The 17,329-nt window shown below is 45.7% G+C and overlaps 1 protein-coding gene across 6 annotated transcripts in view; it reads right to left on the bottom strand.

Annotated features, from left to right (window-relative positions):
• LOC139753380 (low density lipoprotein receptor adapter protein 1) overlaps nt 1-17,329 on the bottom strand; it is a 136,879-nt gene that overhangs the window by 102,642 nt on the left and 16,908 nt on the right. For 5 of the 6 annotated variants that reach the window (XM_071669808.1, XM_071669809.1, XM_071669810.1 and 2 more), the window contains exon 1: nt 2,762-2,860. The exons of the other annotated variant lie outside the window; for it this stretch is intronic. In XM_071669808.1, the coding sequence (XP_071525909.1) occupies nt 2,762-2,797 (36 nt within the window). In that variant the 5' untranslated portion in view covers nt 2,798-2,860. Of the gene's footprint in view, nt 1-2,761; nt 2,861-17,329 lie in introns of those variants that run through there. 6 annotated transcript variants of the gene reach the window in all.

Genomic DNA, 17,329 nt, shown 5'->3' with positions numbered 1-17,329 from the left:
CTGCTGCTGCTGTTGCCTACGTTCCCACAGCACAACAGTAACTGCTGCTGCTGCCTACGTTCCCACACCTCAGCAGCAACCCGCTAGCGCTGCCCACACACTGACCTATTGCCCCAGCTACTGTACCTCGTTTCCCACACACCTACTCCTCTCAACCCATCCCGCATCTCGCCTGTCCTACAGCCACCCATCCGTACCTCGCCTCTCCAACACTAACCTAACCCGTACCTCGCCTATCCAACACTCAACACAGCACCTGTTTCCTCCAACACTGGCCACAACACCAAGTTCCTTCGACACTCACAGCAGCTAGTTCCTCCAACACTCACCACAACGCCTGGTTCTCCAAAACGCCGCAACTGGTTCTTCCATCACCACAAGGTATGGTTCCTCCAACACTCGCTACATGTTTTCCTCAACACTCATCAACACCTGCTTTGTCCAACACATCACAAGGACTCGTTCCTCCAGCACTCGCCACAACAACTGGTTCCTCCAGCACTCACCACAACACCTGCTTCCTAAATACTCGCCACAACACCCACTTCCCCAATACCCACTACAACATATGGTTCCTCCAGCGCACACCATAACACTTGGATCCTTCAACACTCTCTACAGAGTTCAGTTTTGTTCACCGAGTTGAACGCTGTGTTTTCAGCGTTCATCACATTCACTGCGGTCACAACACACATCTCCACTGTTGATTATGCTTCAGCAGCCGTAACCTATCCTCAGCAACAGCAACATTCCTTCAGCATCTGCAACATTTCTTCAGCGATCACGTCATCTTTTCAGGGCTCGTAACATTTTATAAGCAGTCACAACATTTCTTCAACAGTCACAACCTTCCTTCTACAGTCACAACATTTCTTCTACAGTCACAACATTTCTTCTACAGTCACAACAATTCTTCTACAGTCACAACATTTCTTCTACAGTCACTACATTTCTTCTGCAGTCACTACATGTATTCTACAGTCACTACATGTCTTCTACAGTCACATTTCTTCTAGTCAACATATGTCTTTTACAGTCACTACATGTCTTCTACAGTCACTACATTTCTTCTACAGTCACTACATTTCTTCTACAGTCACTACATGTCTTCATCCGCTGCAGTGTATCTTCAACACGCAAGACACGTACCATGCCTTCATCTCGTTACACCAGTTCTTCATCACTAATTACAGCACGTGACATTTTAAACGCTTGGGTGACACTTCCTCCCTCCCTACAGCTTTCGTAACATTGTTACTTCACTATACATTCAAACAAATTTTTTTGATCACCTGCTCTCAAAAAATAACACCATTTTTCATTTCTTTAATCCATGAACCCTAATTTCCGTCATTAACACTAATTTCTGTCATTATGAGTTGAACATAACACGTCATCCAGCCTCATAACTTCTATTATATGTCAACCTTGTCCCCATATCAAAATCTACATTGTTAGCTTTCTCTACACTTGACAGCCTTCACTGTAGATATTGTCTCTACTGTACATCCTACACCATTAACCTTGTCTGTTCCTGATATAACACGCATTTAGTTACGCTTGTCTACATCTCACAACAAGCAGTGCATCAGCCTTATATACACCTCACACCATACGCTGTATCAACCTTGTCTACACCTCACAACACACACGGTGAACCTCATCTACAGTTCACACAATATTAACCTTGTTTACACACACACACACACACACACACACACACACAGTACAAACCTTGTCTAAACTTCAAAACATTCACTCTACTGAACTTGTCTACACTTCAGAGCTTACTCATTATTAACCTTGTTTACCCTTCATGGCACTTATGCAACTAACACTGTATTAACCTTGTCTGCACTTTACAACTAACACTGCATTAACGTTGGGTACACTTTACAGTACACATTGTTTTAACCTTGCCTACACTACACAACACACTGTATAATATTGTTTACACATCATACGTAACTACTTATCTTGTCTACAAGTAGACAATCACTGTTTTGATAACAGGCAATTTGCGCCGACATTACCTTGTTAATCATAATAGTTATTATAGTAATAATCATGCGGGATGGATCATTTACTCGATAAAGTAGATGTGATCACAGGCTTTTTTCCCTGTTTAATGGTAGGGACTCTTTGCACGGAGAGGTACGTTCCCCAGACGCGGCAGCCGTGCACACATTACTGATGCGACAATGGATGATGATGATGACACAAGAGGTGGCAGAGGCGAAACCTTGTTGTGGGGTTGGGGAGGAATTAGAGTGTTGAACGTTAACTCAAGAGTTAGTTCTTGAGACTCGCATTTTCTCTCGCCGTACGTACAGCCACAGCCCTTAACAGTAGAAAAACACTGAGTTCACAGTAGGAATTAGTGTTTCTATATGAACTCACAATGATACGATAACAATAATGATATGATCGCAATAAGAGCAAAATTATCATTTTTGTTATCATTATTATTATCATTTGGCAGAACACTGCGCAAGCAAGGTAGTAGTTGTGTAGCTTTTACGTTAATTACCGAGAATAATTCCCGGTGGCTGTTCTTGCCTTCAGCAATCAATCAACTGACCAGTCGTGGAGAATTTTTTTTTCCCCCTTTCTCTTCCGGTGTCACTGAAAGGGATCAACTTCGTCGTTAACACAGGTAACCGTTGCGTCTGTGGATGTAAATAACAAAAGATGGAAGCCAACAACAGGTCGGATGAGTTAGTAAAATGATGGGTGATTAGGATCCGTGGGTGGTACCCACCTGAGGGACGGTGGAGTCGTGGGGGAGCTGCCTCATGGTGGGTCAGAGTAGCGCGACGCTCACGTTCTCACCACCACTGCCAACAGCATACTGACTGACTCGCTTCCCTCCCTCCCACCCTCCGCCCGCCACACCTCTCTCCCAACCTTCCTCCCCTCCCTTGCCCGCCTGCTTGCCTTCCATAATGCTCTCTCTTTCTCTACAACGGAGAAATCCTTCTCTAAAGGACTGCATTATCCTCGAGCAGGTGTGTCTCCAGCCCTGTTATCGTTCCCATGGAGACTCCAGGCACGGTGTGTGTGTGTGTGTGTGTGTGTATGTCAGTGTAATGTGGGGCGTCTGGGGACTACAGGCGGGTTTCCCACACCTCAGCTGGGAGTCTGTGAAGCGGAAATTATTGAAAAGTTTTACCAGACTGATCCAGGAATGTCTTGGAAACGAGAAAAAAAGTGGTATTTCAAAGAATAGCAGGAGTTTTGTGTGTGTATTGGTACATAAGGTTATATAGCCGTTTATGTCTGGTGTTGTGTTGTATATGGAGCAGAATTATGGGTGTTCTTTGGACGTCCTCCTTTGTTAACCGCGTCCTGTTGTGTAGGATGACTCAGGTCAGCCGACAGAGTTGAATAGGTGTGTGTGTGTGTGTGTGTGTGTGTGTGTGTGTGTGTGTGTGTGTCAAATCCTCTGCCTGCCGGGGAACGCTAGGGGTGAGAACTTTTTCTCCTTATGGCTTAAAGTTGTACTTGCCTCCACCTACCCTCTGGTACGTGTTCTCCACCCTCACCATCACGGAAATGCTTTGTATAATGTATACTTGGCAGATGGAGAATTCATTCTGCCGTACTGCAGTAACAGCTGCAGGTGTGTGAGGAGACCACATACACAAGTGTGTGAATTACTTCAGTTTGCGACATAACTGGTACGGTGCATGATTACCTATTTGTAAGTCATTCTTCTTTAATGTACGGAGAGGGACTTATGCACTCGTGGGGTCACATTTTCTTTTAACTCTCCGGTATCAAAATAGATTTTGAAACTTCTTTTATGTTATTCACTTTCATTATCTCATACCTCAGTTTGTTCCATTCATCCACGACTCGCACTGTAAAAGTACTTTCCATCCTTTCTTACAAGTTTATTGATCAGTTTCATGTTATGGCTTGTGGTTGTTCTAGCACTGCTGCACCATCCAGAAATCTGTTGTCTATATCACCGAGCTGGTTTGAAAAGAGGTTGTGACAAGGTCACGCCTTACTCTTCTCTCTTACATGGTGGGCAATATATAGTGTCTGTTGTTCCTCTGTAACTTGTTTCTTAATATCAGTACTATCTCTGTTGCCCTCTTCTGGACTTAAATAGATCTTTGTGCTTCTTTTAGCGCGGCAACCAAAGCTAAGAAGCAGGTTCTAGTTTTGGTCTTGATGTAGGATGTGTGTGTGTGTGTGTGTGTGTGTGTGTGTGTGTGTGTGTGAGGTAGTTCCGCTGGAGACAAGACAAATGAAGTCAGTAACTCTTCTTGCACCGCGCCACCACAACTCTCCTCAGCAGTGAACTAGAACATGAACAGTAGGTTTCTCTTTTTTTCTAGTACGTTTTTCATAATGATCGTTAAAACATCTTTAGCAGCTCTAACGATCGTTTGATATGTGGTGAGGTGTGGTGGTGCGGTGAGTGTTGTGGTGAGGCTGTTGTGCAGATTTCGTATGACCGTCCGCTCACCCCGCCACGTTCACGGACTCTCCTGGCCATGTTTAGTCTCATCCAACCACGTACTGTGTCTCGACATACACACTGCGCTTCATCCAGTCACGTGTAGTGCCTTACCCTGTCACGTACACTGCCTGCCTCACCTCACCACGTACACTATACCTCTCCCTGCCAAGTTCAGTGTCTTGCCTAGCCGCCACCCTGTATGCGTTACCCACCACGTACACCACCTTACAAAGACATATAGGCCTCAACCCCAACACGTATACTGCCCCACTCCGCCAGGCACAGCGAACATTATACTGCTCACCAAGTTTGCCTGAAATAAACTTCTGCTTGGTGGCATGTTGGCAGGTTTGTTGTGATTCAGACATTATTATCATCATAATTATTATCATCATTATTATTATTATTATTATTATTATTATTATTATATTGTTATTATTATTATTATTATTATTATTATTATTATTATTATTATTATTATTATTATTATTATCATTATTATTATTATCATTATTATTGTTGTGATTGTTTTTATTATTCTTTCTTAATTTCTTATCGATTATTTTTTGGGGGAAGGGGTTTATAACGTGATGTTCGACACACGTCACCAGTCTGGTGGGGACTCCTTGATCTTTCACCTTTTCCAACCGCACTCGCCCGGTCGGTGTGTGATGAGGTCTTCCCCTTTGTTAATATTAATGTTGTCTCTTTCTCTTACAAACAGGACAGTGATTAACATGACTAACATGTTAACTCCACTCCCGTGAACACGAGTGGTCTGACCACTGGGGATGACCTTCAGTGGTAGAGTAGGAGGGTAAACCATCACACCGACGCGTCGTGCTGAAGAGGTTAATAAGAATGATGAACCATAATAACACATACACGTGCAGTAAGCTCACCACGTGTATTTGTGATCCTAGCGATGAACTGTGTCGTTATTAGCGATCTGCAGTGTAGGGGAGAAGGCTACGAGCCTCAGAGGGACTGTTGTATTGGTGATATACGCAGCTTGATTTACGACGCTGTTTATATCAAAATAGATTGGTAGATAATGAGTTCATCTATCTAGATAGTCACGAAGTCAGAACCTTTACTATGTAAAACGCCGGATATAGGGGAGAAAGAATACTTCCCACGTATTCCCTGCGTGTCGTAGAAGGCGACTAAAAAGGGAGGGAGCGGGGGGCTGGAAATCCTCCCCTCTCATTATTTTTTTTTTTTTATTTTTCCAAAAGAAGGAACAGAGAAGGGAGCCAGGTGAGGATATTCCCTCAAAGGCCCAGTTCTCTGTTCTTAACGCTACCTCGCTAACGCGGGAAATGGCGAATAGTTTGAAAGAAAAAAAAAAAATATATATATATATATATATATATATATATATATATATATATATATATATATATATATATATATATATATATATATATATATATATTGTTACGAACTCAACACTTATTCAGGCCAGGTCGCCAGTAACATATATGTTACAAATACTACTGACCCTTGTCATGCAAGGACGTTATAGATTTGTTGTTTCACAACGGGATAACACAATAATAACGTTATGAGATTGAATTAAAGACCAGCATTACATTAAATCTACTTATAATGAAAAAATCTAAGTGTACAAAGATAGGCACATAAATCAGGCATGAATCATTACGTTAACACTGAAAGAGAGTGTAACATTGAACATGAGTTAACATTCCAGATAAGATTTCAAACCAGGAGATCTCTTTCTTGTGACAGTTACACTTGACGTGACACAATGAACTGCATCGTTACACTTATCTAAACCTGATGTAACACAGTAAACACTTAGCTAAACCTGACGTGACACAGTAGTAACGGGCTTATAGCACAGCACTCGGGTAACGGGCTTATAACACAGCACTCGGGTAACGGGCTTATAACACAGCACTCGGGTAACGGGCTCATAGCACAGCAGGGCTTACAGGTTTACAGGTTTACAGCAGGGGACACCACCCACCTCGCTGGGCTAGAGAGAGAGGAATCAAATCTCAGCGGGTGTTGTGGGTACAAGAAGTCAAGCGTTCACCCTTGCTGCTATACAACCTTACATTTTGATTGGCTAAGGAAATATATACAATTCTTATTGGTTGGAGGGTCCCAGAGTCTCGGCGTAGTCACACTCTCGTAGAATGCTGGGTGGACAGAAACTCCGAGCCAGCCTCTGGCATCACTCCTCGCCCTGATAAGAAATAGATACAACAGCATACACGAGGACACACACACGTGTTCGTAACACCCCCCTCCTTAAAGGAGAAAATTCCTAGAAGAGGAATTTTCTCACGTTAAGAGCGGGATAAACAATCAGCTAACACATTATGTGCGCCAGCAATATGGTGAATATCTAAATTATACTCTTGAAGGAACAAGGCCCACCTAGTTAACCTTTGATTCTTATCTCGGAACTTATTAACATATTTCAATGGGTGGTGATCAGTATACACCTTGATGACATTGCCTGAAGGACACAAGTAAACATGAAAATGATGCAATGCTAATATTAAAGACAAAAGTTCCTTCTCAATGGTAGAATAATTCCTTTGGGCTTGATTGAATTTCTTACTAAAATAACTTACAGGGTGCTCAACATGGTTCTCGTCCTCCTGCAAGAGGACAGCACCGGCTCCCACATTGCTGGCGTCAACAGCTAACTTGAAAGGTTGATCAAAATCAGGGGCCTGCAAAATAGGACTATTACAAAGTATGGATTTTAATTGATGAAAGGCTATGTCACACTGCTCATTCCAAACATATTTAACATCTTTCTTCAATAAATCTGTCAGAGGGGTTGCGACTGTTGCAAAATTTACAATGAACATCCTATAGTACCCAACCATACCCATAAAACGTCTCAGTTCTCTTCGAGATCGGGGGGCACTCATCTGGGATAAAGACTGGACCTTTGCAGTCGGTGGGGCTAGCTCACCTTGACCGATCACATAACCCAAATATTGCACCTTGGTCTTCACAAACTCGCATTTCTTCCAATTGAGAACAAGGTTAGCCTTATTCAAGGCCGTCAGAACGTTGTCAAGTCTCTGTAGATGTTCGTCCCAACTCTGACTGTATATCACAATATCATCTAGGTAGACGACACAACCAGGCAGGTCTCTAATGAGGATGTCCATAAGTCGTTGAAATGTAGCAGGGGCATTCTTCATGCCAAAAGGCATCACTTTACACTTATAAGTTTGTCCTAGCACTACAAAGGTGCTTATATCTTGTGCTCTCTCCGTCAATCTAATCTGCCAGTACCCTTTCTTGAGGTCTAGTTTTGATAGGAAGCGAGCATTGCCGACGCGATCTATGCAGTCTTCCACTCGCGGCAGGGGGTAACTGTCAGTTCTTGTTACCTCATTAACCCGGCGGTAGTCAATACAGAACCGATGGGTCCCATCGGACTTGGATACGAGAGTAACAGGGGAGCTCCACTCTGACTGACATGGCTCAATCAGGTCGTGCTCAAGCATATAGTTCACCTCAGTGCGAAGGATGGCCTCTCGTTGTGGGCTCACCCGGTACGGAGCCAATTTAACCGGTCGGGCTGCTTCCACGTCCACATCATGGGTTGCGAGCGAGGTCTGTCCAGGTGTGTTTCGAAAAACCTCCGGGTGTTTTGACAACAAGGCGGACATTTGCACACGTTGAACTTCCGATAGATGCGAAAGTTTGGTCTCCCACACCCCGTTCGCGCCTCCGTCCGGTTCCCAGGCTTCCGAGGCACTCGCAGCTACGTCGTCGACTTCGTCACACACGGCTACCGCTGGACGTTGGAAGATGCAGACTGGCACCTTCGGTTCCAAGGGGGGAGGATCACGACTGAAATATGGCTTAAGCATGTTGACGTGGCATAATCTCCGACCTCTGCGCCTATCGGGGGTAGAGACAAGGTAATTTGAGTCTCCTACACTCCGGATAATGGTGTAGGGGCCCTGAAATCGGGCAGCCAAGGGTTGACTAGGTTGCGGTAGTAGAAGCAACACCTCGTCGCCCGCCTCGAACCTTCTCGAACGAGATCGTTTGTCAGGCCATATTGTCCTCCGTTCCTGAGACTCTCTTGAATGGGCGCGAGACAAATCCTCAGTCTCACCCACTGAATCTCGTTCGGACTCGAAACTAGCACAGGAGGTATCACACAGCTTCTCCTCACTAATTTTATCCTCAGAAGACGTCCTCAAATCCTGAGTCTCCCTTGAAAGGGCATGAGACAAACCCTCAGTCTCAACAGAGTCTACACCAGGGGAGAGGGTATCACAGAGCTCCCTCTCACTAGACTCACTCGTAGGGAGAGACTTCACTTCCTCCGTCTTGACGGAGGCTACACCAGGGGAGAGGGTATAGCTCAGCTTCCTCTCGCTGGCCTCACTCTCATGAAGAGTCTTTAGGTCCACTGTCTCAACGGAGGCTACACCAGGGGAGAGGGTATCACAGAGCTCCCTCTCACTAGACTCACTTGTAGGGAGAGACTTCACTTCCTCCGTCTCAACGGAGGCTACACCAGGGGAGAGAGTATCACACAGCTTCCTCTCGCTGGCCTCAATCTCATGAAGAGTCCTTAGGTCCACTGTCTCAACGGAGGCTACACCAGGGGAGAGGGTATCACACAGCTTCCTCTCGCTGGTCTCAGTAGGGGGGAGAGTCTTAACTTCCTGCGTTTCAACGGAGTCTCTACCAGGGGAGAGGGTATCACACAGCCTCCTCTCGCTGGTCTTCACTTCTTGCGTTTCAACGGCTATGTCCTCAGGCACATGGCCTGCCGTGCCAGCTGTCATAGACCTGGCATCATCGTGGTTGGAGACTAACTCTGGTACTTCTTCATCAAGCTGCACTGCCTCCGTGGACTCCACCGGGCCCGTAGGCAACACCGGTACTGGGTTCATCTTCCCACCCGCTAGGTCATTGCCTAACACAAAGTCCACACCTGAGACAGGTAACCTATCTACAACCCCTATGAGAGCATGGCCCGTGAAGAGATCTGTTTCTACCCTCACATCGACTAGTGGAGCTTCCTTGGGACCCAACAGTCCATCTAGCAAGACTCGGTCTCCAAACTCTCCTCGCGGCACCAAGCCATCCCACATCAGGGACTGCAGCGCACCAGAATCCCGTAATACGGTCACTTTTCGTCGTACACCACACCTACTAACATAGCCCTCAGACAGGAACGCATTGTAGTTCCCACAGAGCGGATCTTTAACTACTTGATTAACACTCTCGCAGCCCCCCTTTTTCCTAAGAGCAGGGACAGCCTCACCTACTTTACTAAGTGGCCCTAAAGTTGAGACTAGATTCACCGATCTACTCTCGGTAGAATCTCTGGATTCCTTCACTCGAGCTCAGCAATCCCTCACCTGGTGCCCAGCCTTGCCACAATAAAAACAAATCTTAACTCTGTTGGAGTATTTCCCCTGACTTTTATGAGTTACCAGCAAGGTAGCAGATTCAGGTGGGATCACATAACCATTGGTCCTCCCTCTGCCGTCGTAGCCCTTTGAACGCCTGCCCGCGTCAAGTTTGACATCTAACATGTACTCATCTGCTAGTTTCCCAGCCTCCTCAAAATCCTTCGCTGCTTTAGTTATTACGTACTGCCTTACATCACGGGGTAGACCGTCCTTACATTCCTCGAACACAAATAGTTTCAGGACCGATTCAGCATCGATATAAGCTCCCGCGGAACGTACCCACCGCACGGCTAACCTGTACTTCTCACAAAAGTGATCTAGGTAGGGTTGATCAGGGCGCTTATGCTTAGTTCGAAATCTGAGTCGGTGTGCTTCCGGACTTAACTGATAAGAATTTATCACTGCCTGCTTAACGACCTCATAATCACCACACTGGTCATCGTTCAACGCGGTGTATGTGGATTCAGCTTTGCCAAGAAGGAGGGGCCGCAAAACTGTCACCCAGGCTGACTTCGGCCAAGAGCAGTCACGGGCAGTCTGTTCAAATTTAAGGAAAAAGGAAGCCACATTATCTTCGTCGAACTTAGGTACGAGATGTAAGTCTCCCAACACTGGTCGTGATGTTGAAGCGTTAAGTCTGAGTTTTTCACGTTCGAGAGCTAACCTAGCTTGTTCAGTCTGCTCCTTCTGTACCTGCACTTGTGCATTGATCTTAGCTATCTCTAGTTGAATTCTCCAGTCCTCGGGATCAACATTAACATCACTAGGGATATTAGGAGGGATCGAGACATCGGCCGACGTCAGTGATGGGGCGGTATCGTCGACACTAATTTCAACATCAGGCGCAGCATCTACTATCTGTTCACTAGCAAAATGACTTATGACTAAGGTCTCCAACTGTACTTTACTAGCTTTCCGGTCATAACTCAATTTTAACCTATTTGCAATAAGCTTCAACTCATGCTTTGTTAAAGATTTGATGTCCTCGTGAGAGGGCTCAGATCGACAGAACTGGTCAACGTCAGCGTTGCTGGTCAACGGCATGACTAACGAAAAGGAAAGAGATTCCGTTAAGGCAAGAAATATCCTGGCAAGGTCGCCAATTTATATGTTACGAACTCAACACTTATTCAGGCAAGGTCGCCAGTAACATATGTTACAAATACTATACTGGTCCTCGTCTTGCAAGGACGTTAGATTTGTCAAGTTGCACAACTCAGGATAACACAATAATAAAGTTATGGGATTGAATTAAAGACCAGCATTACATTAAATCTACTTATAATGAAAGAATTCAAGTGTACAAAGATAGGCACATAAATCAGGCATGAATCATTACGTTAACACTGAACATGAGTTTAACATTGAACATGAGATAACATTCCAGATAAGATTTCAAGCCAGGAGATCTCTTTCTTGTGACACTTAGTTACGCTTGACGTGACACAATGAACTTCATCATTACACTTATCTAAACCTGATGTAACACAGTAAACACTTAGCTAAATCTGATGTAACACAGTAAACACTTATAGCACAACACTCGGGTAACGGGCTTATAGCAGTAACGGCTTATAGCACAGCAGGGCTTACAGGATTACAGGCTTACAGGTCTACAGGTTTACAGCAGGGGACACCACCCACCTCGCTGGGCTAGAGAGAGAGGAATCAAATCTCAGCGGGTGTAGTGGGTACAAGAAGTCAAGCGTTCACCCTTGCTGCTATACAACCTTACATTTTGATTGGCTATAGAAATATAAGCAATTCTTATTGGTTGGAGGGTCCCAGAGACTCGGCGTAGTCACACTCTCGTTTAATCCTGGGTGGACAGAAACTCCGAGCCAGCCTCAGGCATCACTCCTCGCCCTGATAAGAAATAGATACAACAGCATACACGAGGACACACACACACGTGTTCGTAACAATATAACGAAAGTATTTTAGCGACACAGGGTTGTCTGGGGTTGTGACACGTTATAACATTATAAAGATCCGTTTTGTACATGCATGTAGAACAGACGTGGACTGGTCTTGCCACAATAGATTGTGTCTTCCCTGGCAACCAGCAACGCACTCTACCTCCTTGGCTGATCTTAACGGTAGGATTGATACGTGTAGACGGGAAAAGCACATCCGTAAGAATAACGCTGGTATTGTTCACATAACACCAAGGGAGTAAGAAATTGCTGAGAAAACGCAGGTGTTCGTCAGTGAGATCCTGCGAAAGTCTCTGAGATGTTTGTTGCAAGATGACTGATTCAGGCACTATCGAGACCTCCAGACAGCATAAGATGCACTGAATATGTTTTCAGCACTAATACCCGTATTTCGCCCGGGGAACACCAGTTGAAAGAGGTCCTGGTACTCCTCTCATTCGTAGGTGCAGAGGGCCCGTCCCGCGCCACCTGGACATACCAGATGGTTCAGGAGACTCTTCTGGCGTCATGTCGGTACCCGCTGGAAGACTTGAATGCATGTCGGAGAGCAAGTTGAAGAACAGTCATTTGCTTGCATGCTCGAGTGTCTCAATGTGTTTCAGTGACGTCTCATGCTTGCATGCTCGAGTGTCTCAATGTGTTTCAGTGACGTCTCATCTGAGTGGTGTATAATTTTGCCATGCATTTAGTCATAATGTTCTCCCTTGATACCTCACTTTCTCTGTAGCTCTCCTTCCAAAGCTTTCCTGGATATGGTGTCCACTTGCTAACCTCTCGTGTCCACTCTCTCATCTCTGGTGTCCACGCCATCATAATCTAGGGTGTTCACTCTCCTGTCTTGGGTGTCCACTCTTCCATCTCTCTGTAGTGCCTCACTCTGCTGTCTATGGCGTCATTTCTCTGTGTAAAGTTCAGTAGTTCTGTCACACTGAGGTTTCTTTCTCTGAACATTTCCTTCCCTTCAGGATGGATACTCCCAACCTCTGTTCTCTGTTCTCTTAATCCTACGTAATATTTACGATACCTTGCGTTGAATATGTTATCAAAAACCAGGCATTTTTCCTGGCATTTCGATATCATGTAGTTATTCAGCGAATGCTTGCATATTATTTGGCCTTGTATATAGAATGCAATTTGTGCTCTTACCACATAACAATTTATATATATACACTTTTAATGAATGTTTCTTTGCTGATATAACTTGTGGTTGTCTGAAAAACCTCGCTAACTTTTTTTTGTTATAATTATTTGTTTTGTTGGTGAGACATGACAGACGCAGGAGCCAGGCACCTGCACCAAGTCATACATTATAACCTTACCAAAGTCATGATGGCCATCATGACCTCACCAGGTAATGATGACCACAGTAGCCTCACCAGGTCATAATGACCACAGTAGCCTCACCAGGTCATGATCACAGTAGCCTCACCAGGTCATGATGACCACAGTAGCCTCACCAGGTCATGATGATCACAGTAGCCTCACCAGGTCATGATGACCACAGTAGCCTCACCAGGTCATAATGACCACAGTAGCCTCACCAGGTCATGATGACCACAGTAGCCTCACCAGGTCATGATGACCACAGTAGCCTCACCAGGTCATGATCACAGTAGCCTCACCAGGTCATGATGACCACAGTAGCCTCACCAGGTCATGATGACCACAGTAGCCTCACCAGGTCATGATGACCACAGTAGCCTCACCAGGTCATGATGACCACAGTAGCCTCACCAGGTCATGATGACCACAGTAACCTCACAAGGTCATAATGACCACAGTAGCCTCACAGGTCATGATGACCACAGTAGCCTCACCAGGTCATGATGACCACAGTAGCCTCACCCAGGTCATGATGACCACAGTACCCCAGGTCATGATGACCACAGTACCTCACCAGGTCATGATGACCAGGTCATGATGGCTATTATAACCACCAGGTGATGATGGCCTTTATAACCTCACCAGATCATACCAGGTCATGATGGCCTTTATAACCTCACCAGATCATACCAGGTCATGATGGCCTTTATAACCTCACCAGATCATACCAGGTCATGATGGCCATTATAACCTCACCAGATCATACCAGGTCATGATGGCTATTATAACCTTACCAAAGTCATGATGGCCATCATGACCTCACCAGGTAATGATGACCACAGTAGCCTCACCAGGTCATGATGACCACAGTAGCCTCACCAGGTCATGATGACCACAGTAGCCTCACCAGGTCATGATGACCACAGTAGCCTCACCAGGTCATGATGACCACAGTAGCCTCACCAGGTCATGATGACCACAGTAGCCTCACCAGGTCATGATGACCACAGTAGCCTCACCAGGTCATGATGACCACAGTAGCCTCACCAGGTCATGATGACCACAGTAGCCTCACCAGGTCATGATGACCACAGTAGCTTCACCAGGTCATGATGACCACAGTAGCCTCACCAGGTCATGATGACCACAGTAGCCTCACCAGGTCATGATGACCACAGTAACCTCACCAGGTCATGATGACCACAGTAACCTCACCAGGTCATGATGATCACAGTAACCTCACCAGGTCATGATGACCACAGTAGCCTCACCAGGTCATGATGACCACAGTAGCCTCACCAGGTCATGATGACCACAGTAACCTCACCAGGTCATGATGACCACAGTAGCCTCACCAGGTCATGATGACCACAGTAACCTCACCAGGTCATGATGACCACAGTAACCTCACCAGGTCATGATGATCACAGTAACCTCACCAGGTCATGATGACCACAGTAACCTCACCAGGTCATGATGACCACAGTAGCCTCACCAGGTCATGATGACCACAGTAGCCTCACCAGGTCATGATGATCACAGTAACCTCACCAGGTCATGATGACCACAGTAGCCTCACCAGGTCATGATGACCACAGTAGCCTCACCAGGTCATGATGACCACAGTAGCCTCACCAGGTCATGATGACCACAGTAGCCTCACCAGGTCATGATGACCACAGTAGCCTCACCAGGTCATGATGACCACAGTAGCCTCACCAGGTCATGATGACCACAGTAGCCTCACCAGGTCATGATGACCACAGTAGCCTCACCAGGTCATGATGACCACAGTAACCTCACCAGGTCATGATGACCACAGTAGCCTCACCAGGTCATGATGACCACAGTAGCCTCACCAGGTCATGATGACCACAGTAACCTCACCAGGTCATGATGACCACAGCAACCTCACCAGGTCATGATGACCACAGTAACCTCACCAGGTCATGATGACCACAGCAACCTCACCAGGTCATGATGACCACAGCAACCTCACCAGGTCATACCAATTCACAAAATTGAGACAGTCTATCATACACATGTGGAGGTGCGAGCGAAAAGCTCAGGCCTGGTTTAAGAATGGAAGTCTGTAGTCCGACGACATAGAATGTGTCGAAATGATATTGAGTGTATAGCTAATAATTGTGAGGTAAATACAAATCTTTAGGCATTTATACCTAAAATCACTGAGTGGAATTATATATTGAAAAGTCAACGTAGCGAAGAGATTTACCAAAGACTTGTGTGTTTAACAGCGATTCCAAAATGATACACACCACAGGTTGGATTCGAACCTTGATCAGTGCGCCTGCCTACCACGGTCACACGGAGGTTAGAAGCGGCAAACGCTCAAAACCCAGTGTGTGTTTACCTGCATCCCACCCTCATCTCGGTGGGTGTAATATAGACTTCAATCCACCACGGCTTCGGCGGTGGTGTGTGTGTGTGTGTGTGTGTGTGTGTGTGTGTGTATGTGTGTGTATGTGTGTGTGTGTGACAAATATGCCGAGATGAGGTTGGGATGCAGGTATATACACTTGATTTCAAGCGTCTGCATCGTTTACCCTCCGTATTCCCGAGATAGCCACACGCCCTGTTCGGGGTTCGAGTCCATCCTATGGTGTATTTATACATTTGTCTGTCGGTGGACACATTCCAGTAGAGGTTTTGATGTATCTGTTTAAATCCTTGAGAGCCATCTTCCAGAGGACAGACCTCACGACGAAAGATCCGACTTGCAAATATTTTTTTTTTTACAGCCCCTGTCACTAGTCCCTCCCTCGCTCTCTCTTGCTGAAGTCTCTCTCTCTCTCTCTCTCTCTCTCTCTCTCTCTCTCTCTCTCTCTCTCTCTCTCTCGTCACATTCTTTGTATGGGTATAGAAGGGGTTGGACAGGGAATGTAAAGTGCTAACGTCTATGATAGGTATACCTTAAGATGTCATTTAAGACTGTGAGTGTTGGTGGTGGTGGTACAGTGACTGACCTGGACATATGTTAGCCATCCTCTGTGAGTTATGATGACGAGAGGTCAAGGTCACACACACACACGGGGTTGGTCAGGACTGCATGGATAACCTTGTTGCGAGGAGTCAAGTTTTTAGGTCTCTGCGACCGGTATATTAGAATGATAACAGAACCCCAAGTGGCCGTCACCCGCTCCTGGATTGTCTCACTTCATCCACTAACCTGCAGGGCATTGTAGGCATCCTGGTAACTTTCTGTAAAACTGCGGTATATATATATATATATACTTCCCACGCATTCCTCACGTGTCGTAGAATGCGACTAAAGGGGACGGGAGCGGGGGGCTAGAAACCCACCCCTCCTTGTATTTTAACTTTCTAAAAAGGGAAACAGAAGAAGGAGTCACGCGAGGAGTGCTCATCCTCCTCGAAGGCTCAGATTGGGGTGTCTAAATGTGTGTGGATGTAACCAAGATGAGAAAAAAGGAGAGATAGAATGTTTTGGCTCTGAGTGAAACGAAGCTCAATGGTAAAGGGGAAGAGTGGTTTGGGAATGTCTTGGGAGTAAAGTCAGGGGTTAGTGAGAGGACAAGAGCAAGGGAAGGAGTAGCACTACTCCTGAAACAGGAGTTGTGGGAGTATGTGATAGAGTGTAAGAAAGTAAACTCCAGATTGATATGGGTAAAACTGAAAGTTGATGGAGAGAGATGGGTGATTATTGGTGCATATGCACCTGGACATGAGAAGAAAGATCATGAGAGGCAAGTGTTTTGGGAGCAGCTGAATGAGTGTGTTAGTGGTTTTGATGCACGAGACCGGGTTATAGTGATGGGTGATTTTAATGCAAAGGTGAGTAATGTGGTTGTTGGGGGAATGATTGGTATACATGGGGTGTTCAGTGTTGTAAATGGAAATGGTGAAGAGCTTGTAGATTTATGTGCTGAAAAAGCGTCTGGGGTAAACCATGGAAAGTTCTGTGGGGCCTGGATGTGGAAAGGGAGCTGTGGTTTCAGTGCATTATTACATGACAGCTAGAGACTGAGTGTGGACGAATGGGGCCTTTGTTGTCTTTTCCTAGCGCTACCTCGCACACATGAGGGGGGAGGGGGTTGTTATTTCATGTGTGGCGAGGTGGCGATGGGAATGAATAAAGGCAGACAGTATGAATTATGTACATGTGTATATATGTA

The sequence above is a fragment of the Panulirus ornatus genome, chromosome 14 (assembly GCF_036320965.1).
Source record: "Panulirus ornatus isolate Po-2019 chromosome 14, ASM3632096v1, whole genome shotgun sequence".
NCBI classification, from domain to species: Eukaryota; Metazoa; Arthropoda; class Malacostraca; order Decapoda; family Palinuridae; genus Panulirus; species Panulirus ornatus.
This window is presented reverse-complemented; position numbering and strand designations above follow the sequence as displayed.